This window comes from Falco naumanni, chromosome 6 (genome assembly GCF_017639655.2).
Source record: "Falco naumanni isolate bFalNau1 chromosome 6, bFalNau1.pat, whole genome shotgun sequence".
NCBI classification, from domain to species: domain Eukaryota; kingdom Metazoa; phylum Chordata; class Aves; order Falconiformes; family Falconidae; genus Falco; species Falco naumanni.
In genome coordinates this window covers 24,228,137-24,252,339 of record NC_054059.1, presented here as the reverse complement: position 1 = coordinate 24,252,339, position 24,203 = coordinate 24,228,137, and the positions used below count along the sequence as shown (strand labels likewise).

General features: G+C 37.7%; 1 protein-coding gene across 1 annotated transcript in view; it reads right to left on the bottom strand.

Moving 5' to 3' along the window:
- SNTG2 (syntrophin gamma 2) overlaps nt 1–24,203 on the bottom strand; it is a 266,527-nt gene that overhangs the window by 54,530 nt on the left and 187,794 nt on the right. The window contains exons 10-11 of the mRNA XM_040598523.1: nt 14,263–14,392; nt 6,286–6,324 (exon numbers count right to left, since the gene is read on the bottom strand). Of these exons, the coding sequence (XP_040454457.1) occupies nt 6,286–6,324; nt 14,263–14,392 (169 nt within the window). The remainder of the gene's footprint in view (nt 1–6,285; nt 6,325–14,262; nt 14,393–24,203) is intronic.

Here is a 24,203-nt window from a genome sequence, read left to right as displayed (position 1 = left end):
GAAGAGGTCACTGTAAAAAATCAAAAAAAACCAAGGGAAGAGACATCCCAGGAAGTAGTGCAAATCAGTTTTACAGCATCACAAGAAAAAATAAACATAGTCAATTAATATCTGATCAACTTTTTTGTATTGTTACTGAGAAGAAACATATTTTTTTAGTGGAGGACAGGAAATTATCATAATAGTCTTAAAAACATAACACACCCCCCACCCAGCAAACAATAAAAAAACCCCCTTGCAAGTAGTTTTTCTGTACACAGAGAGAATTTCCTGATTTGCAGTTTCATAAAAAATGTAGGGCAATCCAGCAATGTGTATCTTTTTGAAAACTGAGTCCCAAATCTGATAACACAATCAAGTGTTTTCAAGTCTCCAGAGCACTGTAATAAATTATATCAAGCAGAATAAAAAGTTACAATATTTGGAGAATGGTGGCTGTAAACATCCTCCACACTCAATAAAATAATGTAGAAACTGGCTCAATTCCCCTCTCTCTCCTTGTGGAGCACCAATATGTTCTAGAAGTATTCAGTGCATAGACTCTGTGTGCGTGCTTCATCATCTGCACAGGTTACATATAAACTTAGAGCCAGAGCTTCAATAGTGGTACTTATTTAATACCTTTCAAATTCATGTAATGCCTGCATATTTGTTAAAACCTTGTAGTCCTTGACAGGACTAACTAGCATGACACACCCTGGGATAACTAGAACTCTCAAAATTATTCCCAAGGACAGTCTGGGATTTAAGCATTAGTGGGAGTCATTTCCAATAGGCAGTTCAAATGCTGACACCCCACTTTGGTGGGAGAAGAGAATTTAAAAGTGTAGAAGTCAACAAACAATCCCCGCTAGCTTCATGACCAGATACTGTTTACTTTAACAGTATAAATATATTCAGAATAACTACAGCTACTACTACCTTTCTTACTATCTCCTTCCAACTTTGGACCATAGACACAGGGCAAAGCACACACTCTTTGTTTGACATCTACTTTTGGCAAGGAGTCCCATAAATACAGCTAGTTTAGACCTGAGAATCATTATCTTTGTCCTTTCACTTTCTAATTTTCTTTAGTTATATGCCCACGGAATTCATCCTGTTCTGGAGATTTAGTTTCCAGTAAAACCAGTCAGGGTCAGTATAAAAGACAAGAAAGAAAGCCACATTTAGCAAAGTAATCTTTTATGCTCTTGACCCGGAACCCCAGTTTCTTAATGACCTATGAAAGACAGAATCTGAAGGAAACCTATCCTGATCCAACCTCATTGTTTTATGAAAGATTAATTTGGACTCTGAAGTCAATGAAGAAAACTCATGGCAGGCAACACAATAATGAAACTCTAAGGACCTGTTTAATTCTTCAGCAATGTCCAGACTCAAAAGCAAAGATAAATTTGCAGCTATCAACAATTTTACTTCAAGGCAGCTCTTCATGTGACCTTCAATCTTTCAAGCTTATCCCTTCTCTAAATTTCAAATTGATTGCATTAATGAGAGCTATTCAGGTTTGTACAAACATCACGTAACTGACATTAATTGGATCCATTATCTAAGACAGATCAAGTTCTTTTCTGCTTTCAGTTATCATTGCCAAGTTGTATTTTATTTCTTTGTGCGATATATATTTTTATATATATATATATATATGAGATATTCACATTGTGGTTGCTTTTTAAAGCAAATTTTCACAAGACATTAAAAAGTTTGTATTTTTCACATTTGTTCCCTTAATATTTTTATGTTTGCTGGTTTTATTTACTTGATCAACTCAAATTAATGATAAACTTTATTTTTTCCCACTTTTTGGCAGAGAACAATCCAATGTTTGTTGCTGTCAGTCCCACCTTAAATTTTCAGCTCCTGAAATTAAAGTCCTAATTTCATCTTCCCTTCTTTTAATACTTGGAATTGATAACGTGGCATAGATTTGTACTGCCTAACGTTAGGCACCTACTTTAGTTGATAAGCTAAGAGGCTATTCTTCATAGGACCTCAGTACAGTCAGGACAGAAAAAGAGGCTCCTATAAAGGATGATCTAAAGCGTTGGTATCACGTTCCACATTTCAGCAGCTCTCTGGAACACAATTTTCTGCACTGACTATCTAGGCAGTTTATGAAGACTAGCCCACTTATTTAGGAAATCAAATTAAGTAGTTAGAAGTAAGTTTTATGACTGTCCCCAATATAATTTTTAAATTGAGGAAGAATAGCTCTTCCTTTTTTCAACTAAACCCATTATGTGTGACCAAACTGATAAGAATAAACTTTGAATAGTTACTATAGTACTTGCAGGAGAGAGTTCAGAGAATCATAGAATGGTTTGGGTTGGAAGGGACCTTAAAGATTATCTAGTTCCAAGCGCCCTACCATGGGCAGGGACACCTTCCACTGGACCAGGTTGCTCAAAGCCCCATCCAGCCTGGCCTTGAACACTTCCAGGAAGGGAACAGCCACTTCTCTGGGCAACCTGTTCAGTGTCTCACCACCCTCACAGTAAATAATTTCTTCCTAATATGCAGTCTAAGTCCACCCTCTTTAAATTTAAAGCCATTCCCCCTTGTCCTATCACTACATGTCCTTGTAAAAAGTCCCTCTCCAGCTTTCTTGCAGGCCCCCGTTAGGTACCGGAAGGCTGCTATAAGGTCCCCCCAGAGCCTTCTCGTCTCCAGGCTGAACAGCCCCAACTCTCTCAGCCTGTCTTCATGGGAGAGGTGCTCCAGCCCATTGATCATCTTTGTGGCCCTGCTCTGGACTTGTTCCAATTGGTCCATGTCCTTCTTATCTTGGGGGTTTCAAGCTGAATGCAGTACTCCAGGTGGGGTCGCACAAGAGTGGAGTAAAGGGGGAGAATCACCTTGCTTGACCTGCTGGTCACATTTCTTTTGATGCAGCCCAGGATAAGGTTGACTTTCTTGGCTGCAAGAACACACATTTCCAGGCCTTGCTGAGCTTCTCATCAACTAGCAGCCCCAAGTCCTTCTCCTCAGGGCTGTTCTTAATCCATTGTCAGCCCAGCCTGTATTGATACTGAGAGTTGCCCCAACACACATGCAGGACCCTGCCTTTGGCCTTGTTGAACGTCATGGGGTTTGCATGAGCCCACTTCTCAAGCCTCTCAAGGTCCCTTTGGATGGCATCTCTTCCCCCAGACATGTTGACTGTACCATACAGCTTGGTGTCATCAGGAAACTTGCTGAGGGTGCACTCAATCCCAGTGGCCAGGTAGCCAACAGAGACATTAAGCAGTGCCACTCCCAATACCAACCGCTGAGGAACTGCTACACACCACTGGTCTCCACGTGGTCATCAAGTCATTGACTGCAATTCTTTGAGTGTGACCATCCAGACAATTCCTTAACCACTGAGTGGCCCACCCATCAAATCCATCTCTCCAGTTTAGAGACAAGAATGCTGTGCTGGACAGCATCAAATGCTTTGCACAAGTCCAGGTAGACAAGGTCTGTTGCTCTTCCTTTACCCACTAACTCTGTAAACCCATCACAGAAGGCCACCAAATTGGTCAGGCACGATTTGCCCTTAGTGAAGCCCTGTTGTCTGTCACCAGTCACCTCCTTTTTTGCCATGTGCCTTAGCATAGTCTCCAGGAGGGTCTGCTCCATGATCCTGCCAGGCACAGAGATGAGATTGATCAGCCTGTAGTTCCCCAGGTCTTCCTTTTTATCCCTTGTTAAAAATGGGGGTTATGTTTCCCCTTTTCCACTCAATGGGAACTTCACCAGAGTGCCGGGACTTCTCAAACATGATGGACAGTGGCTTTAGCCACTTCATCCACCAGTTCCCTTATGACCTGTGGATGCATCTCCTCAGGTCCCATGGACTTGTGCACCTTCAGGTTCCTTAAATGGTCTCAGACCTAATCTTCTCCTACCGCAGGAAGTTCTTCATTCTCCCAGTTCCTGCCTTTGCCTTCTGCAACTTGGGTGGTGTGGCTGGAGCACTTGCCATTGAAGACTGAAACAAGAAAGTCATTGAGCACCTCAGCCTTTTCCATATCCTGGATGACCAGGTCTCCTGTTTCCTTCCAGAGTGGGTCACATTGTCCCTAGTCTTCATTTTATCACCAACATACCTATAGAAGCTTTTCTTGTTGCCCTCGATGCCCCTGGCCAGATTTCATCCTATCAGGACTTTAGCTGTCATAACCTGACCCCTGGATGCTTGGAAAATTTCTCTGTATTCCTCCCAGGCAACCTGTCCTTGCTTCCTCTCCCTGCGGGCTTCCTTTTTTTTTGTGTTTGAGTTTGTCCAGGAGCAATTAGTTCATCCATGCAGGCCTCCAGGTGTTTTTGCCTGACTTCCTCTTTGTTGTGACGCATTGCTCCTGAGCTTGGAGGGGATGATCCTTAAATATTAACCAGCTTTCTTTGGCTCCTCTTGCCTCCAGGGCCTTATCTCATGGTATTCTACTGAGAAGATCCCTGAAAAGGCCAAAGTCTGCTCTCCTGAAGTCTGGGATAGTAAGTTAGCTGTTCACTCTCCTCTCTGCCCTAAGGATCTTGAACTCTACCATTTCATGTCCACTGCAGCGAAAGCTTCCCTTGAGCTTCACAGGCCCCACCTTGCTGGTGAGAACAAGGTCCAGCATAGCACCTCTCCTTATTGGCTTCTGTATTACTTGGAGAAAGAAGTTATCAACAACATATTTGAGGAAGCTCCTGGATTGCTTATGCCCTGCTGTGTAGTCCCTCCGACAGATACTGGGGCGGTTGAAATCTCTATGAGAGCCAGGGCTTGTGAATATGAGGTTCTCCTACCTGTCCATAGAGGGTCCTATCCATTTCATCTTCCTATTCAGGTGTCCTGTAGCAGACCCCCAGTACAACGTCACCTGTCCCTGCCTTCCCTTTAATCGTGACCCATAAGCTCTCATCCATCCCCAGGTGTAGCTCCATACACTCCAGCTGGTCACTAACATAAAGGGCAACACCCCCTCCTCATCTCCCCTGCCTGTGCTTCCTAAAGAGCCTGTATTCTTCCATTCCAGTTAATTCAATAAAAAGATATCCAGATTCAATGCCTTCTTCCCTGGCATTCATAATCACTTGTTTTCAATATCAGTTTAATTAATAATTAAAAGTCAGGGCAAAAAGGGTAATTAAACGCTCCCTTCTTATATAGAATAGGTAATTATTTAGGCTTTGAGGATAACTTGGTTTTCTACTATACACAGAATTAGTCTGTAGTTGGTTTTGACGCTTTTTCTTTTTCAAAGTGCTGACCCAAATATAAAAAATGTTTCCTGTGTAAGAAATTACCAATGGTTAAATATTTTTAGTAACTTCTAGAAAAGTCCATAGATGCCCAAGCACATTTTACAACTAAGATGATGAAATGGTGACATATGGATGAATATACAAGCTGTCAAACTAATAAATATTTATTTGATCCTGATATGAAGGTTTTTTTGACTTCTGTAATAAAATTCCACAATGGATTTCTGCAGTAAAATACTATAAAAGACAGTTTGCCTAATTTTCACTTTTATAATCTACAAATCCAGCATTTTTGGATTTGGATTTGGAATTTTGGATTGATTTGGAAACAGCACGGATCAGGCTCTTTGTTCCTGAGTAATGATTCAATGCCAGATCGATGCACACAGAAGTGAAACTTAGTTTTATAATACAATTTCAAAGTACTTCCCAGAATTACAGAATAAGCCTTGAAAATGCTACTATTCTATTTTACAAAGTAAATGAAAAAAACTGTTTTCAATGCTAGAAGAAGAGTACTTCCCAATGCAGTAAATTCATCTGGGTCTTCAGGACATTTGGCTAGTTGGAGCAGAAGAAATATCTCATCAGGCTCCTGAGCCCCAGAAGTCCAAAACAGTCATGGCAAATGTAGTCTGCCCAGCATGACACATGTAAAACAGATTGGATTTGTAATAGACTCCCTGCCTATCTGTGCACTATATGTGATGTAAATACAGAGTTAACTTGTCAGAATCACTGCTGCAATATTACACACAAACATACAGTATGCTTTCCAAGACCTGGCTGTGCGGTCCATTGCCCCACTCTCATTTATTTCATGGCTCCATCTAATCCACTTTTTAGGTCTACAGTGGAGGATTCTACTCGTTACTGTGGATTACTAAGTATCTGCTGTATTAAAGGCCATTTTGGAATTTCTAACCCTAGAAAACTTGGGTTTAGAATTTTAAACCTGACTAAATTATGTATGTAAGTTCTACAAATTTTGCAACTTAATGCAACGACATGAATTAAAAAAATTAGATAATATAATGAAAGCCTTACCTGGTCTGAGGGAGAACAACATTTATTTGCCATTTTCATCTATGAAAGAGAGATGGAAGAATACACAGTTATTAATACGCTGAAGAGTTTCTGTGATGCAATCAGAATTGACTTAGTTATTGACAACTGTATTAATACTTCCAAATTATATTTATAAGAAATTAAATCATGCGGTGCTTAAATACTAGATTTTCACTACTACACAAAATTTACAAAACCAAGGACTCAAAAGATGGGAAGGCTTTTATCAGAGTTTTTATTAAATCCTTCATAAAGATTTGCATTTATGAATTTGACTTAGTTACTCTGAGGGAAATATTATACTGTACTGTATAGACACCTCACTTAGGTCTCAGTTAAACAATTGCTTAAGCACATCTATAAATTAAGCTTGTGATTAAGTACTTGTGAAATTAAGGGCATAGAGTACAAGATGTGTTTAAAGATGAAGGGAATATTTTCAGGTTTTCAATTTAGTTTGCTCTTCAAGATAAAGTTAGACATCTTTCTTTTTCCTCTCTGTTCACATAATGAAGAGTTTTGTTGACTATGGCTTTTCTTAGGCAGTCATAATTTTCATAGATGAGTGGTGGACAAACCTTGACAGATACTAAGTTCTTTAAAGTGAAACACTTCTTTGAAGCATAGCATTAGTATATGTAGTAATGGTATGGAATCTAGACAGAAAAATATTAGACTGGAAGACAGACTCTCCTATATGCAAGGCTATAAACTGCAAACTGTCTTACAGTTTTTGAGTACTTCCAAAGGATCTTGCCATCAAGAAGCCTGTTTTGTAACAAACAAAAGGTCTGTGATAGAAGAAGAAAAGCTATAGCTATGAACAGGAAAAACTACAATTGCCACAGGAAAAGAGCAGAAGAATCCCAGGGCTATTGCTTGTATCCTGGCCGTACCAGATTTGTAAAATCAAATCTGTGGGTAATCTTTGGAAGCAGAGCATGTCTGCAGCCATGTAGCTCAGTAAAGACAGTGGTGCCATTGCCTGTTGTGGTGGGTTGACTCTGGTCAGCAGCTGAGCACTCCACACAGCTTCTCACTCCCTTCCCCCTCCCAGCAGGAAGGGTGAACAAATAGGAAGTGTAAAAGCAAGAAAACTATGGGTCAGGATGAAGAGAGCTTAATAAGTGAAGGAAACAGGGAAAGAATAAGTCATACAAAGGCAATCACCTGCCTTCCACAAACAGACTGATGCCCCATCTCCTCTGTCGGCTACATCACTTTTATTGCTGAGCACAATGTTATATGGTATGGAATATCTCTTTGGACAATTTGGGTCAGCTGTCCCAGCAGTGTCCCTTCTCAATTCCTTGCCTGTACCTCACTGGGGATTGGGGTGAGGTGTGTCAGAGTAAGAAGAAGTCAACACCTTGATGCTGTGCAAGATCTGTTCAGCAACAGTCAAAATGCTGGTTAATTATTAATGCTGTTTTAGCCATAGATACAAATCACAGCACCATATGGCTGCTATGAAGAAAGTTACCTCCATCCCAGCCTCACCCAGTGCACCTGTAGGAGGCCAACAGGCCTCATCATGCTAATGACAAAGGCCTCGGGATGTGTCAGGGTTGGTGGTATATACTTATATAGAAGATATAGGTTTATGAAGTATATAAAGTATGTGTACATTCCCTCCGACACACCACACTCCCCCATACCCACCCACCCACATTCACCAAGTGATGGCAATGACAAGTCATTATTCTCCATAGAGTGAAAAACAAAATGACCCTAGGACAAAACACAATGTGGAGGAGTACAGGATGGCAGCAGGAACCTTCACTGTATGGACACAGGATAATACCAAGGCTCACGGCTATAGGAGCTCACTAGTCAGTCCTAATGCACCATGGGCCGTCAGGGCTCCTTCTCCCCCATACGCTCATTTCTGAAGACCATTTGAATTGTGTGGTCAAACAGTGCAGGTGTGCTGGTGGGTCAGACCACTGGGAGTGACAGGCTCTGGGGACAAGCTAGCCAGACCTGCTGGGAGCCTAGGGCATCTTTTGAGGCCTGGCTGCCGCCTTGGGTAGAGTGCAGGAGAGCCTGCCATCCCCTTGGAGGGGCCCCGCCATACTCCCTACTACGACCCTGTCACCCCAGAGGAGGAACGGGGACCACCACAACAGAGCGGTCACAGCCTGCATGTGCTGGCATCTACAGCACAGAACAGAGGACTGATGATGATGGAGCTGCCATGCAGCTGCCAAGCGGGGGGGGGGTGGGGGGTGGGGGGCAGCAAGGTTCGTCGCAGCTCTCACACACAGCTCTGCCCAGAGCAGTCTGACCCCAGGCTGTGTGGCTGTGCTGTGCCAGGGGTGTCCTGGAGCGCTTTGGGAGGGGGAAGAGGTGGCAGAGCCTCTTGGTGCTCTCGGGGTCCCAACATTAACAAACCAGCAGGATCTCAAGAATCCCACTCTGTAGCTTGGATAAAACAAATTGGTGATATGCCCAGTGTTGCAGAAGGAAGTAGACCTCATCAGTTTGATTCGGTAATAGGCTTAATCCTGAGTGGTTGTGCAGGACATAATCGAAAGACACCTGGAATTCTTTAATGCCAGTAACTATACAGAAGCCATGCTATACACACAGAAAATATAATTTCCTTGCAGGTGGCCAAAGACAGGCTGAAAAAAAAGATTGCTTTAGCATAAACCAGTACAAATAAACAGGGCTATCAAGGATCCTGTCTCCTTTCACTCCCCCTCTTGGTTCACTTAAACTATTTAAGTTCCCTATATGATATGAAAAAAAGTTATCCTACTTTTTATTTCATTTGCCTGGAAAAATGTGCATGAGACGGGCCATGCAGGTTTTCTGCAGAATGAGGGTAGAGTACTGTTAAGCACATTCTCATAACCAGTCCAGCTTCCCATTGGTAAAGAAAGAATACTTTGGACTACACAGCTATTCACTGCACAGCCGTAGCTCATTCCCTATTCAAAGCAGGGACAGCTGCAGCCCTGACATAACTATGAGGAGAGGAAAGATTTCCTTCTGCATCACATTATGTCCCTATGTCACAGGGCTGAGGACAGAGAAGTATGCACTCTCCACTTCACCTGGCACCACACATTCTCTACATGCCTCCACAGCTGATCCAGAGAGATAGGAATACAAATGGGATATGTTACAACTTTCTGGCAGTACATGAGCTTTCAGTACTGCAGTACAGTAATGGGAGTTGGAGACAGCAGGGGAACTAAACCCGAAAACCTGGATCTGCAGACTGCAGGCAACTTGGAAAAGGAACTATTAAAAAATTATAATTCCTATACTGTGTTCTAAGTGAATACATACAGTGCAGGAATAGAATGGGGATGAAATGATTTAGAACCATATACCTAAATCTAAATACCTCCCTGGCTGGGATTTATCTCACTTAACTCTGACTTGCCAAAAAAGAAAGGGTTATACATCTAATTTACCTGTATTCTCTATCCTGACAGCAGAGAAAGATCTTGATAGGAACCTGTTATTTTTCTCCTGGCTATAAGAGGATCATGTAAAACTGCTTGTCCCTTTAAATTCTCAACAGTTTGAACTGTGGAACTTTCAAATGGAGATTTTTAACTTTAAAAAAAAAAAAAAAAAAAAAAAAAAGAATCAGCAGTAAAGAAATATTTTCATGTGTTTTCACTCTGGGAATAGAATTTTTGCATAATCATCGAGGCAGTCAAATTTGTATACTGCCTCCTACACACAAGGATTTTGTTTCCATCTACATGTAACCCACATTCTGCTGTGTAAAGAAAACAAAGTCTTCTCAATCTTCTCTTTTTTTTTATATGCATGCCTCAAGCTCATATTTCCTAAGTCTCTCTCTATTCAAATAGAACTTTCACTCCACTGAGATACTGAGTATGACTTAGATATACATGTACGCAAAGTCATAAAAGGAAAGCTTTACACACTATGACATACACAATTAAAAAAGCTGTCAAAGGCATAGATATGATCCAGATTACTAACCCTGTTTTGAAGGCAAATGTTAAGTTTTCTACCATCCACTACTGAAACTGCTGGAAGGATTTATATAAATTCATAAATAATGTTTAAAGTCGAACAAATTCATCTTAATGCGTTCTCTTATGAGCTACTCATTTGTAAATATTTTTTTTATATATAACACCATTAGAATATAGTGGAGGGAAAAAAACAAACAAACACCTTGAGAAAGTTATAGATATAAGAAACAAGTGTCTTTAGGTGCTTCTACTGATTATGACTACATTAATGTTCAGTGTTACGTTTCAAATAAAATAATTAAGATCCATGAGAAAAGCTGCACATATTTAATAGCTGGCTATCTGAATGGTGAAAAACAGAGAGAAATATATATTATTCCAAGAAACTCCGACCTAAAAAAACCATCTCCAGCACAGCATTGCAACTTCAGCCTACAAAGAACCCTCTAGCTGAACAAACAAAGAATAGGAGCAGCGAGAAGCACAGGCAGATCAACTTGTTTCTTGTGCTTATTGTTTCATAATGGAATCTTCACTGCCAGTTTCTGTTCCCTTTCTCCCCTCAGTTTCTTCAACTGTACCTCCTTCTGCAAGAATAGAGGTGTATGAAGAAATAAATGTGAGGTGCTGATTAATCTCTGTTTATTTCTCACAAAGGTAAATGTGAAAAGCTTTGAGAACATTTTGAAGATTGGGAATAGAATCACAAAGGAAGATGATAGGGAAGTTTCACACTGGTAGAAAAGTATGTGAAAGACAAGAATATGAACAGTGGTGAATAATTTGGGGCTAGGGTCCTGAGAAGAAAAAGTAACCCATACTGCTTGTAAGACGGAATGCTACTAGTTTTTCAGAGCTAACCATACAAGGAGCATATCAGTAAGGAGGGCTGAAAAGATACCCTTACATTTTTCTCCATGTTGCAGTATTCCCCATGGTTCTCTGTCCTATAAGAACCAAATCTCTCCAGGCTAATACCGGAATCATTATATCTCATCTACCAAGTAACACTTCTGGATATGTTAACATCCACGGGTAGCATCCTTATGCAGTGAGGACTTCTCACATCTTCACTATTGAAAGATGACTCCCCCTTTACACTCGGTCCCCAGAGAGCTTGTCTTTGTGTAGAAGTTAGATGTTTCAGTACTTCAAAAGACTAGCCTGACATTAGCACAAGTGTCACATTGTGTCAGAGCTATTTTTATACTGCCTAAATTAGGATTGTCTTCTGGCACCAGCAGGAGATCTGACAGAGCTGCCAGCTGCTGAACGAGACTGTATTAGGGTAAAATAGCAAAATAAAGTATATTAGGGTAAAGTGATACATGAAAGATAGGGTGCACTGTAAGAAAACAATTAATCTGTATCAGGAGCTCCTTAACCAAAATTCTAAAATGAATTGTTCAAAATAGTATGCAAAGTTTTATGACAAAGGATGTATATAACAGTAGCACAAATAAGCACAGAAGAATGACTAAGGTGCAAGAAGAGTTGCTAAAGTCAAGAAACAAGTATCAGCACATACAAAATAAAAAAAATGTGTGGAAGTAAAAGGTGAACAATGGAAAGTATTGCTTAAATACTTAGTAACAGGTTGAGTAAGAATGTTAACATTCTTTATGCCAATGGTATCAGCAAGAAGGTCCACTGTGACCATACACCTAGCAATTAATTTATGTACAGAGATGATAGCATAGGACATAAAAATAGGAAGTGAATAGTTTAAATATTTGGAGAAGCAATTGAATTTAGAATCAGTAAGGACTCATGAAAATAACCTATAAGTAGATAAGAGACTATCTGAAATAATCTCTGAATCAGTAGTGATTATCTTCAGGTAGTTCTGGAGAATGGAGGAGACACTACAGAAAAGGAGAAGTGCAGAAACAGGAATCTGAGGAATTACAGATCCATTCCCTAGCATCAATTTCATATGTATGATTAAAAAAGACTAATTTTGTGAAAGGATACTATTAAGGTAATACAAAGCATTCAAAATGGATTTTCAGGAAGCCTAATCCAAAGGCCTTGCCCTAGGCACTGTGGGTGTCAAACAGTCTGTGTCCTCTGGCTGCCCAGAGGCAGGGAGCGATCTCCAGCCTTCCTTTTCTGAACATTTTAGTTGCAATCCAGCCTCACACTCCTAGTCTTAAAAAATGGTTTGCAGTAAAAGGGATTCTCACTATTACATCTCCTGTTCTGATGATCACTAATTAAAATAATTGGCCAGACCTTCCCAGTTGTAGCACAGGCTGAACACCTGACAAAACCTGTAAAGCATTAAGTCCAAGTAAAATGTATACTTACTTCTCATATGATCTGTATAGAGTTTACTCTGTATCTCACCAAGAACACAAAACATTAATTTATCATGGCTGTTGTTTCTCAGACCCTTCCCTCGAACAGCCACTTAGACAAACACCAGATGAACTACTTTGTTTACAGAATTCACTGTTGTGATAGATAACAGAGAAGAGCAATGCAAGTACTCAAGTGTATAACAAAATATTGTTGCAGACAGGTCACAACACAGTGAAGATACTATGTCAGGACACATGCTGCTGCAAATACTGTATTTGAAAAAAACAGACTAGAACCCTATGACTAATAAAACCTGCTTGCATTTATAGCCACTTTTTATTCTTATTCACCTATATCCCTGGAGTGGCTTTTATTGAGTGGATCTCTTTAGAAAGCAAAAGATTTGGGCTTAGTAACTATGAACTGGAATTGCTCTAAAAATATTACCATACACTTCTTTTTCTATTCATGCAGAAGGAATTAGGAAATTACATGAATAATTTACATCACTTCCTCAGAATTATCAAATAGTAATACCCTGTAAATGATGTAAACCACTAGAGAATAGAGAATAATTATAAAGCATGCATCATAAGCAAAAAGTCTGATTTTTTCAGAGATTGCTTAAGCAATTGAGTATTTAAAAATAATTAACATAATAACATAATAAATGAACTATTCTGATCAAATGTGATTCCAAGTAACTTTTGAAGACCAGAAAAATAAATTCAATTTATAATCCGTTTTGACCAAAGATTTATATTTAAATCCAGTACAAAATAATACACAATATAATCTGAAGAATTAAGCAACAATTAACCTAGAATACAAAGCATAAATCATAATTTATAAAAGAAGTTACAGCCTGAACACATCTAAAGAAAAAAAGATTAGAAACCTGCACAGGCAATTCTTCAAGGGACAGCTCTGCTATTATGTTTTCATCATTGATTTCTATCATTTCAAAAAGACTGAAATATATTTTCAATATTGTACATTATCGAGCTCACTATATAACTCTATGATTCAGTTGTCCTTTCTTGGAATAATAATGTGCTGTCTAAGTAATAATTTTCTGTTTCTCCAGGGATTATTTAATACTTCTGTTTACAACAGCAAATGCTACTTATGAATTTACAGGAATAACTTAAAACAGCATAAGCACTTTTATATACCTAGGGAGAATGAAGGAATATATGCACTTAAATATATCAACTCTTAAATAACTTAGAGAGGTAAAAATGCTGTGTTCCAACAAGCCTCTGTAAGTCACACTTTACTAACTACAACATTTCCACATGCCTACTTTAAAATCAACAAATACTAATCTCAAGCACATTTTAATTACAAATATGTAAAAAATAAATATATGGTCAAGTCTAAAGCGCTGTGAAATGACCAGAAAGGATAAATATTTTGTTTTAAAAAGTTTTAAAAAATTAAATTCAATCTGATTTTCTACTACTTTTTTTTTTTTTTATAACAACACTGCAAGTCTTGAAAAGTTCTTGATACTTTTGATTTACCAGACATTCTCTCCCTGCTCTTTCCTTTCTCCTTTTCCTCTCCATACACATGCATTTTATATATTGTATCTTAAATGTGAACTGTTTTCTACCCTTGGAAAATTAGAAATAATTTTACAATATCATAGAAATATGAAAATATGCAGAAAGTAACATACATTTTGAAGTGTCAAATCACTGATGTTAGTTGATATTGCTCTCAGCCAGTCAGCACTCTCCTGGGCTGTATAAAACTGAAGTATCCCAGTACTAACTCCATCAAGTGCCAGCACTTCAAATGCATTAGATCTGCAGTAAGAAGAAATATATCCGTAAAGGAAGATACGTCAATATTCTGAAACTGCCCAATATTTCTCAGTGTTCAAGTGATTTTTACAGCTTTTGACATGCTTTGAGTCTTAATTTTAAAAATCAAAAGAAAGGCAAAAAGGAGAATGATAATAATGGGCAGTACCAGGAGCAACACATACAATAAGTACTTTCTCTGTACCAGCATATATATGTGCTGATCATTTACTTCCATTGAGTATACATATTATGTTCATAATTACTGAACTTAAGGTAGTGTATTCAGAAAGTATGCATTAGACCTTCTTGAACAAACAAAATTTTTATCTTTTAACCAAAATGACTGTTTTCTTTATTGCATTTTGGTTTCATTTACTAGAAATGTATTAAGTTGCAAAGAACTGCCTTCCCTAGCTTTAATTCCTTGGATTCCTGTACCTTTCTACATAATGTTCTAAGCAATGTTTCCTTTAAGTTATAACATTGAAATTTGAAAAATGTACTTAGAAATTTCTTTAAATATTTTTTTAATGGAGGGCCCTTTCTCAAAACAGCACTGACACACACTAATGTGCAACTGCATTTTATTCATTTTTTATGTATCTTTTATATGTTCACAGCAGCATTATTCTGCAAATGCCAATGCTTTCCTTACTATCTGCAGTAAGTTAAGCACTGTGTATGTACCTCTTAAATCCTCCACACTGGAATGCTGGTGTGATATGCTTTTTTAACTATGAGATGTTTCAAAAGGAACAACAACAGCTCATTATGTAGTGGCGTGGAAGTACAATGGTCTAAACTTAAAACATGTGACATGCAATAGTTTCAGCAACTAAACTTCAGAAAGCTACATATATTACTCAACTGCACATGGCTGTCACGAGAATTAGATTTTAGTCATATACTATTGTGAAAGAATTATCTGAATCATTGTGCATATAGTTTGTATGTAATATGGAGAATATCACTGCCACCTCCTACGTTCAATAATTAGATATTTATACTTATATGGTATATTGCTTTCTTTTCAGTACTAACCTAGAAGAAAGCAAAGTACTGAATCAAGAATACTGCTCCACAAAATTTCTGGGTTTTCCTGGGATTCTCTGATCTTAGGTAAAAGTCCTCTACTGCTTAATTTATGATATATGTCAACACAAGCATTCAAAATGACACAAAGAAGTTAATAGGCAGTTATTAATTCATGACTTACTGGAAAAGGTATTAACATTTCTCATTTGTAGGGAGTTTGATGGTGAACATGAATGCTAAACTCTATATACTTGCTAAAAAAGGTCATATAAACCACCCCTCACAATATTAAAAAGACAATGTATCCTAATAGATATATACACATTAACTCATATGCTTTACTTTTAAAAGAGTTGTAAAGCATTATACTTGCTGTTCACAAAAATAACATTCTTGGCCTGAAGACTTAAATATTTATCAGCTGATTCCCTTGTTTTCCTTTCATGATTGAATTATCATGGAACTAGTAAAACCTTGTGGCAATAGCACAATGCTGTGTCACTTTATTTCAGTAAATCTGTTTCACCTCTTCAGAAAGAAAGGTCAAAATAAATCCTTTTATTGTCTTCAAGTAAACTGAATGAAATAATCACCTCTGAAGCATACTGTTCCTTTTACCTAAGACTGACAAAGATCCCAACAGTGCTGTAATGGAATGACTTATGGCATGATCTCTTTGACATCCCACTGAGACAGTGAAGGTCTGTCATCCCCTATGCATTGATACACAGCAGAGCATGGAAATAAACTTAATCTGGTGCCATGAAGAGAAACAATTCACAACACCTAACTTAGGTATCAAATTCGAATATCAAAGCTAGGATGCTAGAATCTTTACACAGACAGAAAGGACAATCCAGAGCATTTAACAGAGCCAAGAAACAGCACGTGCTTTCCACACCACAGGGTGCATAGATACTAAACTCAGCTTCAGTAGTAGATGCATAAAGGTATGCAGCGTGAAGGCCTTATCCGAGTGGCACAGAGTTATACACGAGGCTGATGAAACATCACAGAAGGGAAATCCTCAGCTAAAAGCTAATGCTACCAACACAGGAAATCAAGATTTAATAATGTGTTTTATAACTATTAATTAATCTTTTATCATCTGAAACATGGTGCTGGCAATAGTGCAGTTTACACTAAAATTCCTGTTGTCCTTTACCTCATTAAAATATGGTGATCAGTTATAAAAGACAGTTAACAAGAGTGAAACAAAAGCATCTAGAGATCGGAACACTTCACAGACAGAATATCTGCACAGAATCAAACGGGGTGTGAGGGATCCTGCAAGTCCAGCCTCTTCGCTAACTGGTTTAAAATACAAATCTCTTTTCCACAGGAAGACCAATACTGGACACAGTATTTTAGATGCAGGTATTTCAGATGTGGCCTCAGGAATGCAAAGCAGAGAATAACCACTTCCCCTGACCTGCTGACTACATTACTGCTAACACAGCCCCATATGCGGGGCTTCAGCACTGGAAGTGCATACAGCTGACTCATACTCAATGTGGTGCCCATCAAGATGCCCAAGCCCTTCCTGCAGAGCTGTTCCCTTGTCCCTGGAGACTGATTCCAGGGCACCCTTCCTTAGGAGCTCTGTCTGATTCAAGGCTTCTCATGTGCCAGAGGTCATCACAGTGCCTGGCACAGTGGACTGAGACCTTTGGGGAACCGCTGTCCCCACTGCGTCGACTCAGGGAGAAAGCCAGCTTTACCAGAAAGCAGCTCAGTGCATTAAATAAAATAGGAAAAGAAACAGCATGGTTGTTCAAAGTTTACAGATGTCAGCCACAAACTTTGTGTGAGTAAGACAGTAATTTTGCTCTCAGCCTTACTCAACTTTACATTATTTCTTGCCTTCAGTAACAATCGTTCCCAGAACTCTACAGATCCTACAATATATTGCTATTATTGCATGTATCACACTGTGGTCTGAAAAGCATAATATATAAAGCTACAAGTAAAAACAAGTATCCAAATAAAAATAAAAGCTTAATAAAATGAATGCTGAAGCTTTTTGTTTTGGTTTTAAATTAAACAATTAATGCAAGCACCAAGACAGCACTGGAATTCAGAAGAAAATAAATTCTAGAGGCTTAAATACCATGCCTTTCTCCATTTCCTCCAAACACAGAAAAGAGAAAAAAAATACAGAGGCACAACTAAGCACCTGTTGCTGTTAGCTGACAAGGATGAGTTTCCATTTAATACCAAATAGTAAATTTGAGAGGTCTCAAGATGCTATGAAGTTATCTTATCACCACAAAATAAGAATATGTTTTAGCTCTTTTTTTTTTCTTTTTTTTTTTTTCTTTCTCTGAGGCTGCAAACTTATTTTAAAACACAGTTAGAGGAAATTCCCATTTCCTCTACTACTGCTTTTACTGTACTGACTGCTGCAACCAGAACCAGAAAAGAATGTTTGTTTTTCCTAAATTTGAGAAATTTGGGCCAAATTACACTCATATTTCTTATTATTTTCAGATTTTCACCCAATCTGTAACTTTGCTCCGTGCAAGCATTTCCACAAAGGAGCATGAGGCATTGTTTTCTGTACTCAGCCTCTTTCTATCTCACTTTCACAGTGAAATGATGAATGGATCTGCATTGCTGGTGTCTTTGGGGTTTTGTTTATTGCATTAAATTCTTTTAATAAAATAAACACTGTCTTTATGAGAACAACAGTAAGACTAACAGATGGGCATTGGTAGGTTTAAGTTCTCTTCCTGACATTGACACTTTTAAACAATTAAAATTAATTAATATTAATAGAGCATATTTTTGCCATACAAGCAGTTAGCTACTATGGAGGTGTTAAATCCAAAGATTTTTCTAAGAGAAAATGTATTTTCAGTGACAGATGAAATGGGAAAAGCTGAGATTTTACTTTATAGGAGACTAAGAATTTCAGTAAAATATATTTTAAGATTTTCAGTATGTGTGGAATGTGAAACCATCTTTACATTAGGCTTATCTCAATGTTTTACTGTATTTCCTTAATAAAACCTTAGATTCTTGTCTGACAGTAGCTGTTTTACCTGAAGTTTACTACCATGCCGACAGACAGATTTGACTACCTTTGCATCTTTCCAGGTCCTAAATCAGTCTTCTTTCCTTCCTGTTCGCATCCTTTTTTGATGTCTGAGTTGAGTTTTTATTGTTTTTCTTACAGCATTTTCCAGTGGCTTGTTTATAGTACTACATGGCCCTCTTGCTAGAATTTCTATTTAGCCTGAATTTTTGTGGACTGTGGGTGATCTGAATGGAAATTCCCAAAAGAGAATTATCTGAATTACTTAATCTCTTTGAAATTCTGTGTTAAAAATGGGATTTTGTATTCTAAATGACATATACCTCATATCTTAAAAAATATTCAATTTGCTTGTATAATTGGACTGTTAACAGAACCTATGTTGCTTAAAAGATATTGAAGCATTAAACATAAACTTGGAATGCATTTTATATTTGGGGTTTTTTTGAACCTTTTTCTTCCAGTTTTGTAACTTTATTAATAAACATGGAGTAATGAATTAAGATAACTGAAGTAACACAAACATGCTTCTACAGGTATTTCCTTAACTGATGCGAGTATAGAAGTAGCTGTATTCCATTAGATTTTTAATAACTTGTGCAGAAGAAAAGGATAGTGGGAGAGGGCACAGGTTTAGCATTCATGAGATTTCTTATCCTGTTTCCTGTGAAGTCATACAAATAGTAACACCGGCACTGAGGAGAAAGAACAAGCGAAATATCACCAGCTGAAAGAGAAAAGAGAGTAGGATACAGGTGTGAGGTATCTGGTTTTGCTGCAGACAGAAAAATCTGAGGAATTACATTCTCAGCATGCTTTATTTGTATGGAAGAGGTGGAGGAGTCTTGCAGGGAAATAGGAGTAGCTTGAATGACTGAAAGCTATATGCAGTATCAGTGTACTCCTGTCAAATCCTGAGTGCAGAACGTGTAGTAGGACTAGTCAGTGTGGTCAGCTGGAGAATGGAGTGTATATACACTTATTAAGTGTTTTATAATTCCAGCACAATTATTAGTGGTAATTCAAGAGATGGATTTCACCTCATTCAAGTATATGAAGATCTGTTGCCTAAGTATATGGATCACAGGCAGCAGACACAAGCTGGAACATGGCAAGCTAATTCGACATTAGATTTTTATTCTGTTTTTTTTCCCACTAAGGTGATAAAATACTGGCACAGGATGCACAGCAAAGCTGTGGAATCTCCATCCTGGGAAGTGTTCGGGAATTGACAAGAGAGGGCCCTGGGCACCATGTTCTCATTAGACATACTCTGAGCAGTGAACTGGACTAGGTGACTTCCAGGATCCCTTCCAGCCTGAAATATTTGATGATTTCTATAAGTCATGCTAAACTCGTGAAACTTTTGTTGTTGTTGTTGTTTTTTTTTTTTTTTTTTGTTATCATAAGCAAGTGCACAAGATAAGTGAACTGGATCATTCTATGGAGACCCTTATTCCTTTTCATTGACTCCAAGGTGAGTCCAGGGATTTCACACATTCATAGGTGAATGATTACTACTGTCAGGTGAGATGAATCTCATTCATTAAACTGCAATCCTACAAAGATTTTAAGCACATGGGTGGTCCCACAGCATTTAGGTGAAATGTCATTTTGCCTCAAGTTATTGACATGAAGATGTCTTTTTTAGATTCAGAGCGCGTCACATGTTAATTCTACTCAGAAAGAAAGTACAAGAAAATGTTAGTAAATATAAATTAGCAAATCACAAAAGGATTGGTTTCACCATCTTATTGAATGCATTGGCAAAATAATTATTATCAAAGCTAAACCCCCTTCAACTGTATTTTTAAAAAGTCTTAATGCAAATGTTTACAATTTATTTTGATCACCAGGATAATAAACATGCAGGCTACTTTCTAATTGCTCCTCAAGCAAAATGGAAGTGTGTGGGAAAGGTTAAAATTTTAAATAATAAATCACTCAATTGTATTTCACAGTATTCATTGTAGGAAGACTGGATTTACCTTAATGATGTCTTCAGAGTTGATTTGATAATGTCAATGGCTTCAGTCTCCAATATATTACTTAAGTGGCTCTGTGAATTTTTTTACATACTTGAGATGGCTAACAAAATCTGTATTTGGATAATAATTAACTGGACTGCCTGCAACTGCAATGCCAGCTGAGGTCTAGGTTTAAGCTCTGTAAGTCTTTTGGAATGAGGAGAGCATGTAGCTCATGACAACAAACCTGTGTCATGACTACAGAGATCATCAGTGACATTATGTCTAAATTACATGCTAAAGATTGCTTCTTCAGGATGTTCAATTCTCCACAGGATTTAAACATCCAATTTATACTGTCTATGAAATTCAGACACGTTTGTTAGGGAAAAACAGATGTCCATATGCTTGACTTACACTTAGTAATGTGATAGATTTCTTTGAAATCTGAACACCTTCTGCTTTCAGAATTAAGAACAATATAGGTTGATCATGTAATTACTACTATTATTGATAACACCATGCAAATTGGTTTTTTCCCATAACTCTCCTCTGAAAATACGTATTTCTTGAACAAATAGGTATTTTGTAAAATAACAGCAATAAAGCTAAATAATGAGCATCACAAACTTCAACATATTCTGCTCACTGTAGAAGTTGGTTGGTTTTTTTTGGTGTCAAAGTTAGTGGGAAGCAAGCAGGTCTGCTGTGGAAACTCCAGGCTATTTATCTATCCTAAGGCATTTACTAAAGACATCTGGGGGTAGATTCCTGCTGAGCTAATCCTGGTGGATTAGAATTTAATATGTGGTCAGCAAGCAGAAGACAAAGTAAGTCTCAAATTCTCCAGAAACAAACAAAAAATAATAAGTCTTTGAACTCAGTGGTAATATTAACAATTCCTGGAGAGTGATAATGTGTTTATATTTTTTGGAGGACAGTATTTATTTTGCCTTTTCTTCTGCTTGCTGGCAATATGCCATGATGTAATCCACCATTCTGTCTTCTCAGGGATGCTATTTACCAGAAAAAACCAAGACTGAAGAGGTGTCACATGGATTTTCCAGAGCAACACATCATCTCTGGGGGAAAGCAGAAATGGTTCCTGAGTACACTCATCCTGAAAAGATTGGAAGTTCTTCATTTTTGCTTGTGCACTTAGTTGCAGTATAGATTTTAAAACTAGAAGCTAAATATCACAAGCGTGAAGATTCAAAAAACAAATCAGCTCACTCTCCTTATGTTGGCTTCATGCTACTGAACAGAATTAAAGGGATTTATTTAAGTATATGAATATATTGCCCTAGAGTGCAAAGAAACAGCAATTTCCTTAGTTTTCATGTCACTGATTTTTGATACATTTTTATACTGCATCCAAAAGTATGTCTAATGTCTGGCCAAAACATTTTACATCACTTCTTACACAGGGAACCGGTACTAAATCTCAAAGAATCAATATTCAGTGCTGACCTTTTATTCTAACTGTGTGGCACTGCTCCTGTCTAGCTTTGTCTTCCTGCCTATACCTTGATTTTGTCTGATTTAGCAGCTTATTCTAGCCAAGGGTAAGTGACCAGAATTGTAGATAGATCTGCAGAATGGCTGGTCACTTATGAGCTACTTTCCTGTTTACAGTCTGTTGGGCAGATCTTATTCTGTTGCCTGCACATACCTGATCCCTTGCAACTGATTTCCAGAATGTCCTGCTGCTTGAGCAGAATGTGACAAGTATACTGGAAACACTTAATGATGCTTTTAAATAAAAACACACATAGCTGTCTTCAGTCCTTAAAAAAACTGTATATAGCACATTTTTTTTAAAAAAATCCACTGATTTCATGGCTTATTCTTTTTACACGTGACCTGAACAATGTAGTACAAAACCAATAAGTTGTCCTGTGCATCATATTCCTAAAGACATAACAAAGTGCTTGCTGGAGGGCTTCAAAGATGAAAAAATTCAGAACAGAAGTTACAGAATGGATTCCCATACAGGCAGATGCCAAGCTAGTTTTAGTACTTTCTAACTACAGTCAAAAAATCAACCCGCATGTAGAAATCAAAAAACATTGCCCACAGTGAAGTATATGTCTTTTATTTCAAGGCTATCAGGTCTAAATCCATTGAAAACGAATGTCACTTTCCAACTCTATGCATAATGGAAAAAAACCCCAACCCTAAAATTCCTTAAGTGCCAAAGGAAACCCCGGTTGTTAAATCCTAAAGTACTACAGCTGAAAATAGGAACAGTGACAGTAAAATACCTTTTGAGAAAAGGCAAAACTTCTAATAGAAAATTTTATGTTTTAATTTAAATAATCAGAATTGTACATAGGTTCTAGATGGGGCCTTAGTAGTTTAATGGTTTTAATGCTTCTGACTTCTGGAAAATGTTTCTCCTGCTATACTCTGAAATATCTGTTTCTCCTTTATAACTCTGCAGGGCAGTGCTTTTTCAGAGCTATTCGCTGTTTAACTACTGTACCCAATCTTTTCCTTCCTTTCCTGCCACGTAACAAAGGCTTCACCAGGCTCCTATGAAAACCTATTTCATAGGGTTTTTTTGTTGTAGTAACAATATCATCCCCCTGCATTTTGTACTATTATGTTGCATTCCATTTCCAATAGTTCTATCCTCTCATAATGTATTGTGCTCCTTTTTCTGTACTGATGATGCTGATTCTGTCACCAATGACTTCAATTAGTGTACCATTTTCTGCATCATCAGTCAAATCGCCCTTGAGGCACACTATTAATAATAACCCTCCAAAACTGCACTTTTTTTTTCATCTTACCTTTTATCAGACATTAATCTCTCTGCCACTGTCTCTCACCCTATTGCTCTATATTAGTTTGATTGAGATATCTTTCAGGTACATACTTGTTCTTCTTACCCTGAAGTTCAATGTAACTGCAACTGTAAACAGTGAGCAAATACTCATTCAGGTTTTGTAACTCAGATTTTGTTTGATGCCTGTACCTTTCTTAAAATTGTTTATTTAATTTCTTACTTTCCAATTTATTTATCTAATTAAAGGCATTATGTTAAATCACTAAAATGTTAAAATGGAAAACAGAATCCTTCAGGAAGATTCTGTTAAGAAGCCAGTGAGCCAATTAAAAATAAATAAAAATCCCAAAACCAAAACCACCCATGTAAAAAAACCTGGACAATACTCTATAGTAATTGCAATGGCCAGAATACCAAGAAATTGAAAATAACACCTAAATCTAATTAAGTTGTTTTGTAATTGGGATCATAGCTACATGGGCTTATAGCTACTGGGCCTGAATTACTTCCACTCCACTCATTTCTTCAATCTAATTTCCATCTTCCAAAGAAGCAATTTTTTCCCCCCATCCCTAAACTTATAATGTTCAAGAGGTTATAGTGATTGTACATTCACTTAGTCAAAAGCTCCAGTCAATACAACAAATAAAAAGGATTATATAGTACTGTCACTGTCTGCTGAAAGGACTAAAAATACATGTCTATTTTTTTTTTTTCCAAATACGGATCCAGACATTCCATAGGAGAGATGAAAGACTATAAATGAATGAACTATGTTCTTCATCGACTACTTATCTTTACTTTTCCATCTTAAAAACAAAACCACCCCAAACTATGCCATGAACTACAAATTCCTTTGGGTGAGGAAGATTTAACTGATCTTATCATTTCTCTGTTAAACTTACATCACATTCAGAGACCAACTTTATTCTCAACACTCAAAAAATGTCTCCATTACCAGTTAGCAATTAAGAGTATTCA